General features: G+C 39.8%; 1 protein-coding gene across 1 annotated transcript in view; it reads left to right on the forward strand.

Moving 5' to 3' along the window:
- LOC124566468 (WD repeat-containing protein 76-like) overlaps positions 1-19,100 on the forward strand; it is a 157,992-nt gene extending 138,892 nt beyond the window's left edge. The window contains exons 11-12 of the mRNA XM_047131028.1: positions 724-842; positions 18,812-19,100. Of these exons, the coding sequence (XP_046986984.1) occupies positions 724-842; positions 18,812-18,958 (266 nt within the window). The 3' untranslated portion in view covers positions 18,959-19,100. The remainder of the gene's footprint in view (positions 1-723; positions 843-18,811) is intronic.
- Positions 19,101-22,276: the final 3,176 nt, after the last annotated feature.

The raw sequence follows: 22,276 nt of genomic DNA on the forward strand, positions 1-22,276 counted from the left end.
ATCTTTATTGCGGTGTGCTATCTTCAGATTTTGGTTATTATATTACTTTTGAGCGGGTGCCTCATATTGCATTGTGCGTACATGTTGCATATGACATAGTTTGCTGGGCTGGGCTCAGCTGGGCATGGCTTGGTATGTGCAGGCCAGGCTCTTATAACAATGGGGTTAACTGTAAGGCCACCAGTGATCAAAGAAAATGTCAAGAGGAGTACCTCCTACATTTTTACCTCCAGGTGGCACTTCTGTTGCTCCCTGCTGTAGATGTTTTACTTTCCTGGGAGGCAATGAGATGCAGTGTCAAATACAATGCAGACTGAATATCATTTCCATTAAACATTATTGCACTGACAGCTCCCTCATCGCACTTTTATTGCACAAAATGTCAGTTCATGTTAGTGCTATATTTTGTGACATACAAAGGACTTCAGTGTATCTTCTTCTTGCAGTACATTTTCTTACCATTTATGCGAAAGATCTGACAGCACCATGCTACTGTACTATTTAAGAACTTGCAGCTTACAGTATGACCTTTCCATGCTGATAAATATCACTTGATTCGACTGACTAGTATTAGTCATCCATAGCTTTTCTTATTGTATTGCCTTGGCCCTTCAGTTATTTGATTAACGGAAATTGATTGTTACTGGGGTTATTGTCAGAGAACTTTTAGAGATTTAAAAGTCATTACATATTGGATAAATCAGTGTTTATATTCTGTTTCAGTTGTAATGAATATTGCTCACAACAATCACGTTGGAAGATGGCTCACAACATTCAAAGCAAAATGGCATCCTCTGCGTGAAGACGCATTTGTTATCGGCAGCATGATGCATCCAAGACGAGTAAGTAAATATCATAAAATTTGCTGCATTTTGTAGGTTGCCTCAGCAAACGAGAAATCGCTAAGAAAGAGCTTCGTATAGTAGTTGCTTACTACTTTTCGTGTGTTCCCATTTGTGGTACGCCTACACCTATATCTACTGAATACTCTGCAACTGACAATGAGCAGCGCATAGTAAACATGAACACTTAAATCTTTCTGTATGAGCTCTGATTTATCTTGTTTTATTATAATTATCATTTCCTCTTATATAGATGGATGTCAACAAGACATTTTCACATTTGGAGGAGAACGTTGGAGATTTCATGAAAAGATCTTGCCACATTGAAAGATGCTTTTCTTTTAATGATTGCCATCATAACACAGTTGTTACATCCGTAGTGCCGGGGAAAAGTAGAGTTTTACGAAAAATGCAAATTCTGCCTCAGAATATGAAAATGCAAAATTAAACTAAGAACACTATTTTGTAGTGAATTGTATCCAGAGGAACTGTTTTATCATAGATAGTTCGAAGTAGCTTTATTTTCTGTTTATTGGTAGTGAAAATATAACAACTTTATGTGTACTGGTATTGTACATCATGTGGTGAAGCCCAATTTGAAAAGATACCACATGTTACAACCTGTTTGCGAAATAGAAAGTGCACAAAAACAATAACTTACCAATGCACTTGATGCTTTGCTGCCATTCTGTGAAAGGTCTGTTTAAGGTACACACCAAATAATGCATCATAGTACTCAGCCGTAAGGCTTAGCATGTAGCATTTAATAAAAAAAGAGTATGTATGTTTGTTAGCTAAAGTTCGAAAGTTGGCATAATGAGGACACTTTCAACATGGAAAAGTAAGGTGGTGGTTGTTTTGAAGCATTGTTGCGTCAAATACCGCTTGAGGCCAGGCCCGAATTACCTTGTTAACAATACTCTGCCAAGCCAACTCAACAAGCAGTTGCAGGGTAGCTGTTAATGAATGCTTTGTGTTGTGCATTGGTTGTGGTTTTCTTTTTGTGTTTGGAAATGAAGTGACTAACCTAATTTTGATTATGACCCTTAAAACACCAGAAGAGATTGCTGATCCCTGTGATGTCAGGTCTGCCGTTGCAGAACATTGGTTTAGGCTGCTGCCCTGTGTGAGGAAGCCAGGGCTTGTTTCCTCGCACTGGTCATCTCCTCTCTGATGGTCAAAATACAAACTTGTTTGTGCTCTTGGTAGGCTGCCACTATATAGTGTCCACATTCAGTACTACAGTGATCGGAAAATTATTCACATAACGTTTCAGAAGTAACTTTTGGTTCATCTTGTATGCTAAGTGCCTTGTCAGTTCTATGTATATCATCGTCAAGCGTGGATTGCAAGGCTATGAAAGTCCACGAAAGGTAGAAATTAATATTCTCCACGTTTTGTGATCATCGAATTGGGTGGGAAAAGATAATGTGAAGAAAGGACTTAAATCAGACACACATTCAGTTCGTTGGTGGGAAAATCCCCTGCTACTTTACAACAGAACAGTTATGTGCTGAAAGATGAAATACAGCCAAAAGAAGAAAACGAAGGCCTTTTCGCTGATAAAGCTGTTGAAGATTTAACAAAAGCAAACACTTCTATCAAAAAGTTCCCAATCAGCACTCATTTAATAGTCACTTTCAAATAACTGAGGCTTTGTCTGTCTTCATTCATATAGCGTGACAAAATTTTACATTTACGAGTCTAATCATTTACAGAAAAAAAAGTTAATTTTGACAAACATTGTTGCAGATTTTGATAAAAATAGAAGGTACATTTTTCGATACCTATATACCCATGACACTCTCCTCAATTTCACGATAATACAAAAGTGAGCTGAGCTTTGAATTCTTTGAAGTCTACCGTCAGTCCTATCGGGTAAGGATCCCGTGCCACACAGCTGTACTGAAGCAGATGATGAAACAATGCAGTATAGGCAGTCTCTTTAGTAGATAAGTTGCATCTCCTAAGTGTTCTGTCTATAAAACAGTCCTGGTTTTTGTTTTCTGCACAACATTGTGTACGTGATCGTTCAAATTTGTTATTTGTAATTGTAATTAATAGGCACTTAATTGGATTAACAACCTTTACATTTGAGTGATTCATTGTGTAATCGAAGTTTAACAGAATCCTTCCGGAACTCGTGTGAATGACTTCACACTTTTCATTATTCAGGGTCAGTTGCCACTTTTAGCACCATACTGATATCTTGTCTAAATCATTTTGCTGTTGGTTTTGATCTTCTGGTGGCATTACTAGATGTAAATGACAGCATAATGTGCAAACAATCTAATATAGCTGCTCACATTGTCTCCTAAATCATTTATATAGATTAGAAGCAGCAGATGGCCTATAACACTTCCTTAGGCATCTCCAGACACCATCTCTGTTGTACTCGATAACTTTGTGTCATTTGGTACGAATTGTGGCCTTTCTGACAAAGTCATGAATTCAATCGTGCAGCTGAGACGGTACTTCATAGTCAAGCAGTTTGATTAGAAGCTGCTTGTGAAGAACAGTATCAAAAGCCTTTCAGAAACATAGAAATACTGAATCAATTTGTGATCTCCTGTCGATAGCACTCATTACTTGTTAGAATTTTCTACATCCAAAATCCTGCTACAAATTGACATCAATGGTATGGGTCTGAAATTTATTGGTTTATTGCTACTTCCTTTCTTCAGTATTGGTGTGACTGTGCAATTGTCCAGTCTGTAAGTATGGGTACTTCGTTGAGTGAGCTATTGTACATGATTACTTAGTAAGGAGCTATTTTATCTGCATACTGTGAAAGGAATGTAATTGATGTACAATCTGGACCAGAGGTTGCCTTTATTAAGTGACTGAAGCTGCTTTGCTACATAAAGGATACCTACTTCTAAGTTACTCATGTTGGCGGCAGTTGTTGATTACAATTCTTCAAGATTTACTTTATCTTCTTGAGGAAACTAATTGTGAAAACCATAGTTAGTAACTGTGCTTTAGTGGCACTGTCATTAATAACGTTGTATTGTTGCTGGTGTACTTAACATGTGACCAGAAAGTTCACACTAAATTTTAAGCTGCTGTAAAACTTAGCTATTATTGAGGATTTTGCATTCTTTTAAATTTGGCATGCTTTTTTTTCTCTCTTCAGCCAAAGTGTGCTAACATGTTTCGTGTACCAAGGGGGTCATTACAGTGTCTCATTAATTTATTTGTTACAAATCTCTTCAGTGCTGTCAATAATGTTTCTTTGAATTTAAGCCATGTTCCTCTACGCTTACATAAATGAGAAGGAATAGATGTTGTTTCCTAGGAAGGCATGAAGCAGACTTTATATCTGCTTTTCGAAATAGATGTATTTTGTGTTTATTTTTGGTGAATTTGAATGTTACATTATTCAGTCTCTCTACTGTGACCTCTGGATAATTAATCCCTGTATCCATCATATTGCTCCCTATTTGCTCTGGATTATTTGTTACTGAGAGGTATAGCTATGTTTTCACAATCATTTATAATTTGAATGGGCTGCTGAACTAATTGTTCAAAATAATTGTCAGAGAAAGCATTTAGTAAGATTTTAGGTGATGTTTTATGACTACTGATGACTCTAAACATTTATTTTCACAAACATATTGATGGTAGATTGAAGTTGCCAGCAAGTATAGTTGTATGATTCAGGTAGTGAAAAGAGAGTCAAAATTTATATGAACTGTTCAACAACCATATTATAAGAGTTGGGAGGTTAGTTAAAGACACCAATTCTTAATTTGTTCTGGTTGACAAGTGTAACCTGCACCCGTACTAAATCACAGGAACTATCTGCTTCAGTTTTGCTACAATATAGACTACTTCTAACAGCAACAAACACGTCATCCCCAGCTGTCTTTAACCTATCCATTCTGACCACCATATGTCCTTAGCAACAATGTTGATTGAATTTCTCTAGCTTCAGCCGTCTTTCAGTACCTATAACTATTTGTGTTGGATCCCTGGTTCTTTCTTCTTGCAGCTACAATAATTTACTGTTATAATACATGTGGTTTGTAAGTCAACCTTGTCCTGTGTTTGACGTACACCTTTTGAGACCAAAACCTTTTCTGTTCTTCCTATATGCCCTTCAGCCTGCCATCCAACATCCTACCACCCTATGGCACACAATTGCAGAACTGTCAGCTTATTCAGACCATCTACTTGACTCTGTACCAAAGGTCCACAGTCAATCCTGGCATCGAGGCTACAGATAAGAACTCTGCGTTCATATTGCAAGCAACACGGGCAGTCTTTACCAGTTCACCAGAAACCAAAGAGAATCTCTTCCGATCCAAAGTAGCAGACATCATTAGTACCAACATCAGCCACCACCTGCAGTTAACCACACCCTGTACTCTTCATGGCATCTGGCAAGACCTGGCCACATCTGGGATATTCCCTCCCTCCCACCCTCCCTGGCACGTACATAGAGGGTGCACTGGACTTCTCCCCTCCTTGGCAGCTATGTCCCTGAGAAGCCTCATTACACACCTAACATTGGAGCTCCAACCACCAGTTATCTCACCCTCTGTCTCTGCCTGGATCTTGGAGGCTGAGATGCTTCCTCCAAAAGAGGACACAACTGCATAGTTTCCGGATATTGATCAACCAGAGATAGCACTTCAAACCTGTGAGGCATTTCAGTCCCCACCTCCCCCAGAAAGTCATTTTGCTGTCTGTTACACTTTGTGATTAGACTTCTCGTGTGACCAAGGGTAAGAGGTCAACCTCAGTGCAGGAAGTAGCCAGGGCAGCCACATTAGTTGACCAGTTGGACAACATGTGGGGCGTGCAGGGCAGCCCTCGAGTTCCCCCTACCCGCTGCTTCCCTGTGATGTCTATTGGCAACAGCCTCAAGCTGTGTGACTGCAGTTAGCACCACTTGGAGCTGTGAGTTAATAATCATCAACTCCACCTGCACCCGAATGCAGCTATCACAGTTCCTAACAGTATTAAAGACTGCAGAATTGTACACTACACAGTCGTTAAGATGCTAAACTGTGTCTAGTATGGACATACACACACAAGAAATTTAAGAATCAAATGACTATGCCCAGAGCTAACTGAAAATGAGTCACTCCTGTTTGGAGATCATAAATTATATCCTTTGAAAACATTGAGAGAGAGAGAGAGAGAGAGAGAGAGAGAGAGAGAGAGAGAGAGACAACAAATTTTTCTGTAGGTGTTTTGACGAATGCTCAAAGTGGGTAATGCAAAACAGAGCAGTCATCAACTCAAAGATTTGTGTTCTCACTTGTGCCATGAAAATTGTGGATTTTTATGAAGGTAAAAGCTGTTGTAATTACATGTTCAGTGTGTGATTTTGTTTGTATAGGGAGTGATACTACTCGGTTCCAGCCTTTATCCAAAAATTGTGTATCTAACTGGCGGTATTTACCTTAATCAAGAAACCCATAATTGGAGTTCTGACACTCATCCATATTTCTGAATTTGTTTTGAGAAATCATGTGAGAGGTTCAAAGACTAATCTATTACATGCATGCAAGATTTTTTCTGTAAAGTATTCTGTAGTAGTAGTAGTAGTAGTAGTAGTAGTAGTAGTGTGTCCAGCCACAGGCAGAATATCTGCACAGGTCTAGAACTGGTTTACAGCGGTCAGCTTAATCATTATTCTTCCTATTGCTTGTATGAAATAATTTAAAAGGATTGACACTAAATGAAATTCTGTGTGATAAAACTTCTTGATACTCAAATAGATAGCAAAGTGAAAAGAATTTCTTTGTGTTCTATGTATATTACTAAGTGATTATCCACAAACCTAGTACTATTGCCGGTTGTCTAATAGCTTCCAGGAGCAATTGATATTTTATTTTTTCATATTTCGCATAGTTATTGACCACATTAAAATGATCTCGTAATTTACTTGTTAAGAGGTATACTCGTATGTTAAAAGTTTAACCGTTTAAAGTCCTAAGTTGGAAAATGAAAACCTCACTTACATCTGTTTCAGTACTAATTCAGTGTTCGGCCACTAAGAGAATCCAGATATTGCCTTTACTGTCTGCAGCTTTGGCTACTTGACAACAAAACACATCCTTTCATCTTCTGTCTTTTATTGACTAAAAGTGAAGAAAGTTTGTTAGACAATGGTTTAACAAATGCTCTCCAGTGGTAGGAGATAAATATGTCAACTGTGCTCCAGCCAGCTCCTCAAAAATTTCCGTCCACAGGAAACCCTGCTGTACATGAAGTGAACAGCTTTGCCAACAATGTCGTGTGATGTGGAACAGGTCATTGATAACAACTTCATAAACATCGTTGTCACAAAGTATAAAGTGCAACAGGTTTCCCATTGGAAAGACTACCAACAATGAAATGAGTTTATCGGTGGTGTACTGCCTCAAAGCATTGTGATGAGGCCAAAAAATGCCTTAGTTTTTTTGGATAATTTGGTGTACAATCCTGTGAACCACCCACAGGTGAAGCTAAGTAAAATTATCCTATACTTCACCATCTTGATAACAATTTCAAAAGCTTGTGCATGCCAGACAGAGGTGTAATAATGACCTGTATAGGTAGAGTACCGACCACTGAAAAGGGCAAGGTTTGGCATCAAGATCTTTACATTATGAGAATACTAAACTGGGTATGTGTGGTGTCATTTAAATACACAGGAAAAGGAAGGAAATTGGACAAAATCTGTGATGAATGCTACAGTCAACTCGTACTGCAATGACACTGATAAAACCACTTCCGAATAAAGGCTATAACATTACCATTGATAACCATTACATGTCACCTCAACTTGCTGACTTGTGTAGAGAACCGTCACATATGGAACTGTGCCTTGCAAAAAAGAGATGTGCCACTATCCTTTCATCGTAAGAAATTAAAGAAGAGGGAAGCTGTTGCTTTATAGAGGGGAAAAGTTACAGTAATTCGATAGGACAACAGAGATGTTTCTATTTTGACAACAGTTCACAAGGCTGAAATGGAAGCTGTAGATAAAAGATGCAGAGAAATGTTGAAGCTAGTAGCTGTCATTGCACACAATGACACAATGAGCAGAGTAGAAAAAGTAGATCAGCACTTGGCTAACAACCCAGTGACTTGTTAAAGGGGAAAGAAGTATTACAAGAAAATCTTTTCCATCTCATAGAACTTGCTTTGTAGAATGTATATGCTCCATAAAAAAGGAGGTAAAGAAGTCCCCTAGAGTTCTGTTTCTGCTATTGAGAACATGATTTCAAAACACCAGAAGAGGGGATTGCTTCAGAAGTAGCAGATTGTCCCTCTTAAAGTGCAGATCCCAGGTGACTGATCGTCCAACATTTTCTGTCAATAACTCTACCTGCTGTGAAAAAACAACATCCAACACAGTCTCTCGCAATGTGCAGCCATGTTTGGGATACAGATGGGAAAAAGGCAAGAAGGGAATAAAGACACCGTGTGTGAAGACTGTGATGTCACCTTGTGCATTGTTCCTTGCTTTTGCGTTTGTCGCACAGCTACAAACATTTAAAGCCATTGCAAAATTTGTGGTTTAACTTGATACACACACAGAAAGTTAAAAAATGGCTTAAGTTGCAGGATACTTAAGTTAAAGACCAGTGCCAGAGTAAACTCAGGATTCTATTTATGACGAGCACCAAAAATTTGTAATTCATTATTTTGGACTTTGAGTTACCTTTATATATCTGTATGTAATGTCATTTATTAAAGGACGTCTTCCATTCATTAAAAAAAGAACATAATATGTAAAGACAAGTATTACACTTAAAAAAATGTATGTTTGTCATGAGGGAGTGTAACTGGCAGTGCACAAATATGCATACTTCATTCATCCAGTGTTTGAGAATGAGAGCACTTAGTGACTTCAGACGAAGCTTACACATAATTTATGAAACTTTTCCTCTTCCCTCCCTCCCTCCCTCCCTCACACGCGCGCGCACACACACACACACACACACACACACACACACACACACAAGATGAAAGGAAAAAGTTTTGTCACTTCCTACATTTTCGCTGTTTGGGCAGGTGCAGCAAGACTTCTGTAATAGACTTAGCGTTTTAATTCATTACTGTTTTACTGTAGACTCTCTTCACAATACAGTTCACATACAGTATCCGCATATACCAATGAATGTGCCTACAAAATTACATCCTAATGCAGCTCACAGTTTAGGAGACATGATGTCATAAATCTTGGGATACGAGAAAAACTAGCTTCAACGTAAAATGGAGTGCAGATTACCCCTTTATATTTGTCCATTGTTTCATAATTAGAGCACTTAGTGACTTCCAGCAAACCTGAAGCAGAATTCCAGACCTTTCCAAAACTTCTCCGTACTTACATGTTTGAAGGGAAATATTGAACGCATTATCTTATTTATAAAGTAATCAGACATATAAAGTTGTTTAGTACATGGGAGAGTGATTCTGTAAAGACTCCAACCAGTAAAGGTTGGATACTAAAGTGAAATAAAATCATCTTGTTGAAAATCAGATTAAAACTTATTCTCGTGTAGTTTCTACCTAAAAGTGTAACACATTTTGCTCAACTACGAACAAGCAAGCCCCTGAAATTGGCAGCGTAAAATTCTTCTTGTTGCCATATTAACGAAGCAGTTGTAATGGTGCTAATCTGGTGGTAAGCTCTTCTTTTTGGTAACAATCAAAGTTCATGGCCTCAAAATTGAAAACTTTTTGGGTGTTGACTGTTGTTAGACAATAATGGATACACCACCATTGTATTTAGTTCCACTTGTTAACTCATTGAATAAATTTAGTTTGATTTTCTGATCAGTGAGTAGTTTCTTAATTCTTACGTTTATATATCGCGAAAACCAAGCTAACCCATACAATCAGTGGCAGTTCAGTGGTAACACATATAACAGACCACCTCCTTCCACTAATCAGTCAGCTACTAAAGTCACTATAAACATTTAGTGAAGCACATGTCAACAACACATCTATAAGATCCAAAGTAATGAATGCAGTTCTTGTCCATATCAGTCGAAGTAGTTCAGAGATACTGAATGACATACATGTTAATTGAATGATTTCTGATGGCAGACTGACTTTCATACACTCACTCCATAACATCATCTGAACAGAAACTCTTGCAGATAATTTAGCTTGTTGATTGTTAACTACGAACTTTGATACACTTTACATAATATGAACTACAAACTTTCGTTGAGGTTGAGGTATTAACTGCGTAGTTACTTGCATTTACTCTTGCAAAGGTAATAAAAGATTGCAGAATGAGCTCGTAAGATTTTGAAGCAGAGACTGGGAATTTTTGGGGAGGGGGGGGGGGTATTCTTAGGCAGATGAAAGGATATTTTATAATTTCATTAGTTGCATATTAATTTAGAAAACTTTAAGATGATAATTTACTATTGCAAACGAGTTCTGTGCTGCAACAATAACTTTGTTTGCATAATATATGGCTTGTTAACAGAGTAAAAAAGATTAGAGAACTATTTAGGATGCTTTGGCTTTAAATTACCTATTTACAAATATGGTTGCTGTTTGAAATTGTTAGTGTCTACAAATCCGTAATGACTTAATTGAGCAGTGGGTGATCGTTTCAGAAAATTGAGGCAAGTAAAGTGCATGGGCTTTGAGAAATAAATATAATAACTCAAATATATATTTAGGTATGTCTGACTTTATAATTACATTTATCAGGTAGCAATTACGGAAAGGATAGATTGCTGTTGTCCGCAGCTCGTGGTCGTGCGGTAGCTTTCTCGCTTCTCGCTTCCCGCACCCGGGTTCCCGGGTTAGATTCCCGGCAGGGTCAGGGATTTTCTCTGCCTCATGATGACTGGGTGTTGTGTGATGTCCTTAGGTTAGTTAGGTTTAAGTAGTTCTAAGTTCTAGGGGACTGATGACCATAGATGTTAAGTCCCATAGTGCTCAGAGCCATTTTTTGATTGCTGTTCACTGTAAAAGATTACACGTTGAATTGCAGACAGGCACAATGAAAAGGTGGTTACAAAACAAGCCATCGGCCAAAACCTTCAGCAGAAAAGAAAAACGCACATGAACTCGCACCTCAGACATACATGATCGCTCTCTTTGGTTGCTCAACCCAGACTGGAAGTGAAATGTGTTGAACGGTAGCAATCATTGGTAATAGAGTGGGGAAGGGGGATGGATAGCAGGGTACGGATGGGGGAAGATGAAACAGTGCAGTCTGGCAGTGTGTGCTGGGACTAGAGGTGGCAGAAAAGGCTATGTAATTTAGTGTCTGGAGGCTGTGGGGGAGGAAGGGAAAGGAAAAAAGGGAGTGGAAAGCAGAGAAGGAAAAAGACTGGTGGGTGCATTGGCAGAGAGCAGTGCACAATGAAGATGTGGGGATGTGAGTTGGGAGGAGGTAATAGGGGGCAGAAACTGTTGGGTGGAGGGTGTGGGGACAGTAGGTTACTGTAGGTGGAGGCCAGATTGATTTCTGGAATGGATTAGGTGTTGTAAGGTTAATTCCTATCTGCACAGTTCAACTGCATATTGTGCGTGCTTAACAGCAGTCGCAACAGAGCTAGTACACAGCATGGCTGCTTTCTCAGTTGGCCCAGCCTCTGATGGAGTAGGATAAGCCTGTGGCAGGACTGGAATGAGGAGTGCACAGTGGGTGGAGTGGGCTAGTCTTGCACCCAGGGCTTCCACGGGGATATGATCCTTATGGTATGGGATTGGGAGTGGCATAGGGGTGTACCAGGATGTAGTGAAGGTTGAGTGGGCAAGGAAAAACAACACGTTCTCATATTAATTTGAGAGACTCGTGCTTTTCTCATTGTCACTTACATGTAGCTTGCTCTTGGGATGGGATACTGAAAGAATTATGTATCTGCTTAATTAATAGCAAGATGATGAAAGTAGTTTATAAGAAAGTATTGTGATAGAATAAGTTAATTAAGTATGAAATATAGTGAACACAAAGCACAGTTTTCTTTAATTAAGTAGGGCTGTATTGAGAGTATTTTCACCAGGACATGTTCCATCTTTCTCATCAGTGTATATTTTAAGGGAAAGAATTTGAGATTTATCTATGTTGTTGAGCTTCTATAGACATTTTTGAATGTTAACGAATGTTTTCAACTGTTCTAAAATGTGTTCTATAAAGAAATGACCAGCAGAGTACTATATTTCAAATTGGCTTATTAATGATTAGTTTAGTGGCTTTAAGAGTACAAAAGAGTATTTCATAGCATTTAAAAATTTTAACATGGCATACTAACATTTTTACAATGTCTCTCTATGGCCATCTTTTCAGAGATGGTTTGCAGGACATTATCTGTTCAGTACATAATGTGAAATCAAATGCCTTCCAGCCATCTAATTTTCTAACTTAATTTATTGTGTACCAGTGATATATTATGAAATCTTAAAGTCCCCTGACTGATGTGTAGGAAGATTCTAACCATGGTTCTAGTCAAAATAGGGGACAGCATTCAAAAACTGGTGTCTGTAGATTTTTGATACAATGATCACTTCAAACATCATCTGCTGGCTGTTGACCGTAACCGAGGTTGGAATCTTCCTACACATTAGTCAGGGGACCTGAAGATAGTGTAATGTATCAATGAACCAGGTAGCCCAATAAATTAAGAGTTTGGAAATGAGACAGCTGAAAGGTGCATGATTTGACATTCTATTCTTACTGTGTTATAGAGTGATCTGGAATGTTGGAAGAGAACAAATGAAATTAAAAACCATGTGACGCTGGTCTTTTTCAGCTAGTTTTTTAAATAAAGCCATATATATTTGAACCTGCATGTTTTGTTTAGCATAACTGAACATACAGATTTGTTTGGTAAACTGATTTCAGGTCAAACTAGAACTTAACTGATGGTTACCACAACATTATGCTTAAAGTAATCAATTATCCAAGGGCTCATACAGAGATAAAACATACACTGTTGCAAAATAATGACCTGACGTGATACAGCATGGCACAAAACAGTGACACGGAACAGTAACAATAATAAGAGGGTTGACTGAAAAGTAATGCTTCCACCTTCGTAACTTTTCAACAGGTGGCAGCGTTGGTAGGTGGCAGGCACTGGCTTGTTCTGTAGCCTCTTCTCTACAGCTCCAGTTGGTGGTAAGCCTTAGCACTGAACAGTTGTATTGCTACAGTGTAAAGTATGGAACCCTGCGCAGACAGTCGGTCAATGCGATTTAAGCAACGTGCAGTCATTGAAGTCTGGACAGCAGAAGGTGTCACCCCAAAGGAGATTCATCAGATAATGAAAGCAGTTTATGGTAATTGTGTTGATGTGAGTACTGTGTGTCGTTGGGAGAGTAAGTTTGAAGATGTTGAGGCGGGAACATCTGACCTGTGTGACAGACAGAGTTGGGTATCCTGTGACAGCAACTGCTGAGTATCACAAGCAGAATGTTGACAGATTGTTTCAGGAAGATTGTCGTATCACTCACAGAGAAATTGCAAGCACAATTGGCATTTCACAAGAACGTGTGGGGTCACATTATTGCTTTGCTTGGCTATCGGAAGATTTCTGCACAATGGGTGCCCTGGATGCTGACTCCTGAAATGGAAGCTCACAGACTTGAAATTTGCCGGGAACTCCTCTCAAGTTACGAGAATAAAGGCGACGCCTTTCTCTATTCAGTTGTGACAGGAGATGAAATGTGGGTACACCATTACGAACCGGAGACTAAACATCAGTCTATGGAATATCGACACACTCGCCCCAGAAAAAGAAATTAAAGACACGGCCGTCAGCTGGAAAAATCGTGGCCACAGTGTTCCGGGACGCAAATGGTGTTACCCATGTTGATTTCCTTGATCGTAAAACAACAATAAATTCAGAGCGTTAAATCACAACACTGCGAACTCTGAAATGACGGTTAACAAGGGTCCAAAAGGAAAAGGGAAATGTTTTCCTCCAACATGAAAATGCCAAACCACACACTTCACGTGCCACCACAGCAGAACTTCAGTGATTGAATCTCACCACCGTACGGCATCCTCCACACAGTCCAGATTTAACACCATTTGACTTCAATCTGTTCCCAATAATGAAAGACGATTTGCGGGGACGTCATAATGCTTCTGATGAAGATGTTGAGAGAACTGTGAGACTGTGGTTACGGAAACAGTGTGTTGACTTCTTCTGCGACGGCTTCAGAAAACTTGTTTGTCATTGGCAGAAATGTATCCAATTGGCTGGTGATTGTGGAAAAGTGAATATGGGTAATTAAAGATCTCATTCTAAGGATTACTTCTGTGTTTGATTTATTAAAATATTTCCATCCAAACCCAATTAATGAAGGTGGAGGCATTACTTTTCATTCAGCCCTTGTAGAATTTTCAAAAGCAGCAGTAGATACACAAGAGCTTATAACTTCTGGAATTGTAGATAAGCATTAAGGAACTGTAGTTGTTTTGGTGTGTTGCAAATGATACATTGTCACATAGTTAATCAGATCACACAGAACATCGGTTCTGTTTCTGTAACGTCAGTACTTTCATCAATCATAATGAACAACAAAAAATCCTTACGGTGAATTACAAGAAGACAGCATATTATTTGGAGAAGAATTTCTCAAAGTTATTTTAAATTGTTCTTATGTGTTTCAAAATTACACTGATGAGCCAAAACATGACCGTGTACTTGTTTGTCCATCTTTGAAACAAAATACATATCTGAGTCCAAGTATCAGGGGTCAGACAGTTTGTTGGTAAGTTTGTGGAGGTATGTTGCATTAGATATTTATGCATGGGTCATGTAATTTGCATAAATAATAGGCCACTGATTTGCATTTGCGGTGATGATGCCCAATAGTGACCCAGTAGGGATCCATAGGATTTACATCAGGCAGATTTTGTCACTGAGACATCAACGTGAGTTCATTATAATGCTCCTTGAACCACTGTAGTACGGTTCTGGCTTAGACATGGACAGTTATACTCCTGAAAGATGACATAGACATCTGGGAAGACAAGACGTGAAGGGACGCAGGTGATTTGCAGCTGTCAGAATGTCTTTGATTACTGCCACAGGTCCTATGCAAGTCTCATAGCATGATACTTCTCCCACCAAACTGCAGCTGTGGCGTGCTGCATGTTGGTATACTGTTCACCTCGATGAAAGCATTTATAGAGGTGATCATTGACATGGTGTAGTAAAAATATGATTCACTCGTAAAGCTGACATGTTTCCCTTGATCAACTATTGAATCCTGTTGGTGCTATGACCATCGCAGTCATAATTGACGATATCGTTCTGTCAGTAAGTGAACATGTATGGGAGGTCTGCCCTGGAACTTCATGTTCAACAATGTATGATGATGAATGTGTGCTCTGAAACACTTCTGCATGCACAAGCATTGTGCCCTTTCGGCAGAGATGCCACAGATCACTATGTATCCTACTTTACAGATCACAGATAGGCCTCTCGACCCCACATGCTGTGAAGTTGTGGACATACAACCATTTAGCTTCTAGTTGTAGTTTCACTGTCTTTTTACCTATTTCTGTAGATGCTAATGACAGTAAAACGTGAACATTTGACTAGCTTTGCTGTTTGAGATACTCGTTCATAGGTTCTGCAAAATAATAATCTGCCCTTTGTCAAAATTGCATATGTCAATGGATTTGTAGCACGTATCCTCACTAGTGTGACCCCCCCCCCTCCGTGTCTGCTCCGATTATGTACTTCCGTTACCCCATTGTGTGCCTGCAGTGCTGGCAGGCAACATCTAACAGATAGTAATGTTTTGGTTTAATAGTGTGTCTCCTGCTTAAGAGCTATATACAAATGCCTGAGTAACGTATCAGGATAAAGAACTCTCGATTAAGATTACTTTCTTTGTTTTGACAGCATGTTGGACAATCCATTTTCAGCTTGTAGAGCAATCTCCAGTTGTCACCATATCAAGCTGATTAAGTAGATGAAGACCAAACTTAAACAAAAATGCAAGAATACAAAGTACTTGTAAAATTTAACCATGATTGATGACACATGTTGAACTCAAATTTTTTATCGTACCTCTAGGAAAGCAGTAGAGTGCTCTGTTGGTGACACACTGCCGTGTCCTCAACTTTGAAACTTCTCAGAAAGTCAGTTACTGCAATACCTGTTATGCATGTGTAAATATTCTCATTACCTACAAATATATGCCAGTATCAGATTCAGATCTGTCTGTAAGACCCAAAAATCATATTTTAACTTAGTTAATATGACGTTTGTGAATACTGTGACATTTGTGCACAGTTTCTCTAACCATTGTACACAATATTGTAATAGGTCAACTAGCTCATTAATGTAACAGGCAACTCATTTGAAGGCAATGTAGTGTGATAGATAGCACAAAACTTATCTAAACAAGTCCTTGTTTTTAATGACATACTAAAGCATTTGTGGTAATAACTGTAATGCATAGTTGATCCTCTATTTGGTGAGATGAGACGGATTTTGTTCAGTCACATGATTGCGTATTTTTCATAAAGCTTTTCCATTTAAATTACTGACCTGCCGATTTTTATTAATATAGTGGACCTTATTCTTCATTTAGTCCATTACGATATACACAGCATCATTCTGTGAACAATAAATTGTAACAGAAATTTTGGATGTGACTGGTAGAGCTCTTTATATCATTCAGAATAAAATGTTGCACAAGTTTTGGAAGTCTTCAAATAAGACTGACACTGACACGTGGAAAAATCGGGTCTACTGCCGGATGTTTGTGTCGCTCTGGCACAATATTTCGGCCACGTAACTCATTGCCTTCTTCAGGTGCTACCTGAGACTGCTGTGTTGGAGGATCTTGTCCAGTATTTATGCCCAGAGGGCGCTCGGTGCTCTCTTTGCCGCCTGCGCCTGCCTGGCGCTGCTTGTAATGTGTTGTCTCTTCCCCGGTGTTCCCTGGGACATCCGCGCCCGCCTTGGGCGCCATCTATGGCAACTCTCTGAGGCCTGTCCTGTGTCGGGCGTTCCGTTGGCAGTCCGCGCCCGCCAGGTGCTGCTCCTGAGGTTTTAACCCCTCCCTGGTGCTCCCACGGACGTCCGCGCCCGCCTAGTCCACCATCTGCAGTTGTGGCAGCTGTCTGAGGCCCGTCTTGCGTCGGGGGCTCTGTTCGCGGTCCGCGCCCGCCTGGCGCTGCTGGTAAGGTGTTTCTTCCCCGGTGCTCGCTCAGACGTCCGCGCCTTACTTGGTCTCCATCTGTGGCAGCTCTCTGAGGCCTGTCCTTTGGGACAGTGTCATAAAGGAGGCCATCGAGATCAAGGTCACTGACAACCTAATAAACTGAGACAGCGGTTACCAGCTTAGCTCGTCGTGGAGTCCAGCTCTGGAGCTTATTGGTGCTCAACGGAATGAACCAACAAACTCCTCAAGATGTAGTAACACTGCAGGAGTAGCGCCAGGCGGGTGCGGACCGCGAACGCAACTCCCGACACAGGACGGGCCTCTGACAGCTGCCATGATCGCAGATGATGGACGAGCCGAGCATGGATGACAGTCGGAGCACCAGGGAAGTGCCAACACCGCAGGATCAGTGCCAGGCGGGCGCGGACCGCGAATGGAGGTTATGAAGGTTAGGTGGACGGCGGAAAGACACTCTTGGTGGAGTTGGGAGGATTTCATGAAGAATGGATCTCATTTCAGGGCCGGATTTGAGGAAGTCGTATCCCTGCTGGAGAGCCTCATTCAGAGTCTGATCCAGTCCCGGAAAGTGTCCTGTCACAAGTGGGGCAGTTTTGGGGTTGTTCTGTGGGAGGTTCTGGGTTTGAGGGGATGAGGAAGTGGCTCTGGTAATTTGCTTCTGTACCAGGTCGGGAGGGTAGTTGCGGGATGTGAAAGCGGTTTTCAGGTTGTTGGTGTCTTGGTTCATCCCTATGAAATCCCCAAACCACCTTCCCTACCCTCTGGATCCTACCCTTGTAACCGCCCCCAGTGTAAAACCTGTCCCATGCACCCTCCCACCACCACCTACTCCAGTCCTGTAACCCGGAAGGTGTACACGATCAAAGGCAGAGCCACGTGTGAAAGCACCCAAGTGATTTACCAACTGACCCGCCTACACTGTGAAGTTTTCTGTGTGGGAATTACCAGCAACAAACTGTCCATTTGCATGAATGGACACGTGCAGACAGTGTTTGTTGGTAATGAGGATCACCCTGTGGCTAAACATGCCTTGGCGCACGGCCAGCACATCTTGGCACAGTGTTACACCGTCCGGGTTATCTGGATACGTCCCACTAACACCAACCTGTCAGAACTCCGGAGATGGGAACTTGCCCTTCAGTATATCCTCTCTTCGCATTACCCACCAGGCCTCAACCTCTGCTAATTTCAAGTTGCTGCCGCTCATACCTCACCTGTCATTCAACATCATCTTTGCCTCTGTACTTCCGCCTCGACTGACGTCTCTGCCCAAACTCTTTGCCTTTACAAATGTCTGCTTGTGTCTGTGTACGTGCGGATGGATGTGTGTGTGTGGTGTGGTGTTGTGTGTGTGTGTGTGTGTGTGTGTGTGTGTGTGTGTACGCGAGTGTATACCTGTCCTTGTTTCCTCCCTAAGGTAAGTCTTTCCGCTTCCGGGATTGGGATGACTTCTTACCCTCTCCCTTAAAACCTACATCCTTTTGTCTTTCCCTCTCCTTCCCTATTTCCTGATGAAGTAACCGTTGGTTGCGAAAGCTTGAATTTTGTGTGTGTTATTTGTGTTTGTTTGTGTGTCTATCAACATGCCAGCACTTTCGTTTGGTAAGTTACATCGTCTTTGTTTTTAGTTATAATTTTCCCACATGGAATGTTTCCCTGTATTATATTCAAATAATTTAGTTTACAAGATGATCATTGTGATCCTCTAAGGCAGCAGGTCTAGTATGTGATAGTTCTGAAACTTCCTAATTTTTGGTATCTGTAATGGCATCATAGTTTCATATTGAAGTGTACATGTTATTGTATTCAGTTTTTCAAATTAAAATTAATTTTTTGATTTTTAGGTGCAGCTGTATGGTATTCATGGAAAAATAGTTCATGAACTCATGGATCCAGAACTTCAGGTGGTTCTCTCTGTTTGCGAATTTCATCCAACTCAGCTGGCTTTTGTTGGTGGCAGCAGCTCTGGCAGAATATATGCTTTTGTGTAAATATTTGTTTGAAGCACCAGTTTCATACAGCGAACACTTTTTGTTAATGAAGATGTACTTATTTTTTAAAGCACCTTTTCCTGATTTTTAACCTTTTTATTGATTCTTCATGCAAAATTAAAATTTCAGTTGAAACACGTAATAGTACATTTTTATCTATGTTTTCTTACTTAGTAAAAATTGTCAATTTGTCAACACTGTCAATAAGTGGAACCAGAAGAATAAAGAAAAAGTGTTGCTAATCTGATGGGATGCAGGAAAATAAGCACGAGCACTTTTACATACAGGGCGAGTCAGGAGGAAAGGTACGTGCTTTGTGATGCGATAGTACAAGTGATTCTGAACAAAGAACTTCATATGGACATATGCCCTAACACTAATGGTTTCAGAGTTAGAACATGTTTAATATGACTTTGGTACGTGTGTCTTTAATAGCTCGAAAACCACACACTCAGTACACAAACTGAATTAAATTTGCTACAAAAAGGTTCCTATTTATTTTTTGTCTAGGACTAACAGTTTTCGCGGAGTGATCGCGAGACCATTGAAAATCTTGCGTGACGCGCATGCGCTGTAGTTTAGGTACTTTTTGTAGGCCGGTTTGAGGTAGTTTTCTGGTTTGATAGACCACAAGTGTCTCGTATCAAAATGTTCGCCTAGGTTCCTCTATATTACTGTGGTACGTTGTAAATAGTGACAATGAATAATACAGAAAAAAATAGAAATGTACATTAAAATTGTTCAATTTTGGAAACCATTTGGAATAGGGCATATGTCCACATAAAGTTTTTTGTTCAGAATCAGTTATGCTATCACCTGTATAGAATTGGGGAGAAGAGGAGTTTGTGGCACAACTTGACAATAAGAAGGGACCGGTTGGTAGGACATGTTCTGAGGCATCAAGGGATCACAAATTCATTGGAGGGCAGCGTGGAGGGTAAAAATCGTAGAGGGAGACCAAGAGATGAGTACACTCAGCAGATTCAGAAGGATGTAGGTTGCAGTAATTACTGGGAGATGAAGAAGCTTGCACAGGATAGAGTAGCATGGAGAGCTGCATCAAACCAGTCTCAGGACTGAAGACGACGACAACAACAACAACAACAACAACAACAACAACAACAACATCACCCGTCAAAACGCATACCTTTCCTCTTGGCTCACCCTGTATATAAATCATATGGCATTATTAGCCAGGAGACATGTTAGCTGCAACAGGCAGATGATGTGATTTGCCCCACATTTTAGCAATTTTTTAGCACGGTAAAATCGTGCTTCTGTGGCACATCAGTGTAGAAGTGTGCAGTGAAACAGCTAAGTGAAAAATCCGTAGAATATGCCCATTTGTTTATATATAAAAGCTGACTTCGGGATTTTCCTTTGTGTGAGACAGCATGTGCGGGATTTGTGTACTGATTTAGAGTTCCAGATTCACATATTTTACTGTTCGTATCGCTTCAGCATACTCTTTTGCTGATAGTATCAATACCCATTTGTATTGTGATATGTGATATGTGATTGTGAAATTGAAAATATTTGCAAGTGCCATGATAAGAACTCGTACTATTATTGTCTGTTGTATGCTTAAATGGAATAGCCCTCTTTCAGAACAGTAGACTTATCCTCATTCAAACTAGTTGTTCTCTAATTTCATTGTGTAATCACGTGAGCAATAGGTTATTTTTGAGAATTTGTGCACGCTGACAAAACTATATTTTTGCAAGTTACCAATATGTGTTTTTTGGATACGTAACATGTTTCATAGCAAATCAGTGTTGTTGGTTTACAGTTACTCCCAAAAAATGCATCACCTCTTATTTTTATTGTAAGTCATGCAAATAAACATGCTTTCTTGAAAGCTACCATTGCCCTTTGCATAGTCTAAGAGTAATTTGTGATGAATTGGCGTTTCTGATTTAGTTACTGTAGCAGGTATTCTAACAAACATATTGTGTTATGTTTAATTTTCCCTTAAAGACAAGTAGCCCTATACACGATCCAAATTTATTATAAATTACTGTTCTGTAATACATTTCACATAACTCAAAGAAATTCTGGTCATATGTAAAGGCTGCTAATTGCACCAAAGTTGGTTTCCGGTCCTTACTGAATAAGACAGGAACTGAAATTTAGGGTAGCAAAGCGAAACCTGAAATAGTTAACTCTGTTTTTAAATGCTCCTTCACAAAGGAAAGCCCAGAACTGCCCCAATTTGGTCCTCGTACCACTGAAAAGATGAATGAAATAAGTATTTGTGTCAGTGGTGTTCAGGGACAGCTGAAGTAGTCAAAATTAAACAAAGCTCCAGGACCCAAAGGAATCCCTATCAAATTCGTTACGGAATTTGTGGCCGAGTTAGCCCCTCTTCTAAGAGTAATCTGTTATAGATCCCACGCACAAAAATCCATGTCTGGTTCTTGGAAAAAAGCACAGGTCACATCCATGTACAAGATGTGTAGTAGAAGTGATCCACGCAACTATGATCCAACATCTTTAACAGCGATTTGTTGCAGAATCTTAGAGCATATTCTGAACTCTAACATAACGTCGTGAGGTATCTTGTTCAGGAAGACCTCCTGAATGCCAATCGGCATGGATTCCGAAAACATCGATCATGTGAAACCCAAATCGCCCTTTTCTCACATGACATACTGGGAACTTTTTGACAAGGCAGTCAGGTGCAGTGTTTCTTGATTTTGGTAACGCTTTTTACTCAGTACTACACCTATACTGACTGTCATAAGTACAATCATATATGGGTTGTCATAGCTAGAGCTATGACATTTCTGAAAGTGACAGTCAGTTTGTGTCTCTATCAATATGGGAGGCTTTAAAGGGTTTTGTTATTATTTGCTCACAGTGATATGAAATTGTCCATTAGTTTTTTTCCTGTTCATTCACATAATTTGTTACTCATTCTCAAAATAACTTCATCTTATGGTGGATGAGGATCACATTTTATTTTTATAGCAAGTTTTTGAACAATGAAGACTTTATTTCTTAAAGATAAGTTGCCCCAGAACATTATTCCATATGAAATTATTGAATGAAGATATGCAAAATATGTCAACTTGCCGATGTGTACCTCTCAGGCATTTGCAATTATTCAGAGTGCAAATGTGGCTGAACTAGGTTGTTAGGATTTCCAAAATGTGCTATTTCCAGTTTGAATACAGTCAATACGGACACCAAGGAAGGTTGAAGTTTCCACCGTATTTATGGTTTCCTCACCATGTTGAGATATTTTCTCAGGGTGGGTCACATCCCAATCTCTTTAAAAAGTTGCCAATCAGAAAAAAAACTTGTATGGTCTTCAAA

The sequence above is a fragment of the Schistocerca americana genome, chromosome 1 (genome assembly GCF_021461395.2).
Source record: "Schistocerca americana isolate TAMUIC-IGC-003095 chromosome 1, iqSchAmer2.1, whole genome shotgun sequence".
Classification (NCBI taxonomy): domain Eukaryota; kingdom Metazoa; phylum Arthropoda; class Insecta; order Orthoptera; family Acrididae; genus Schistocerca; species Schistocerca americana.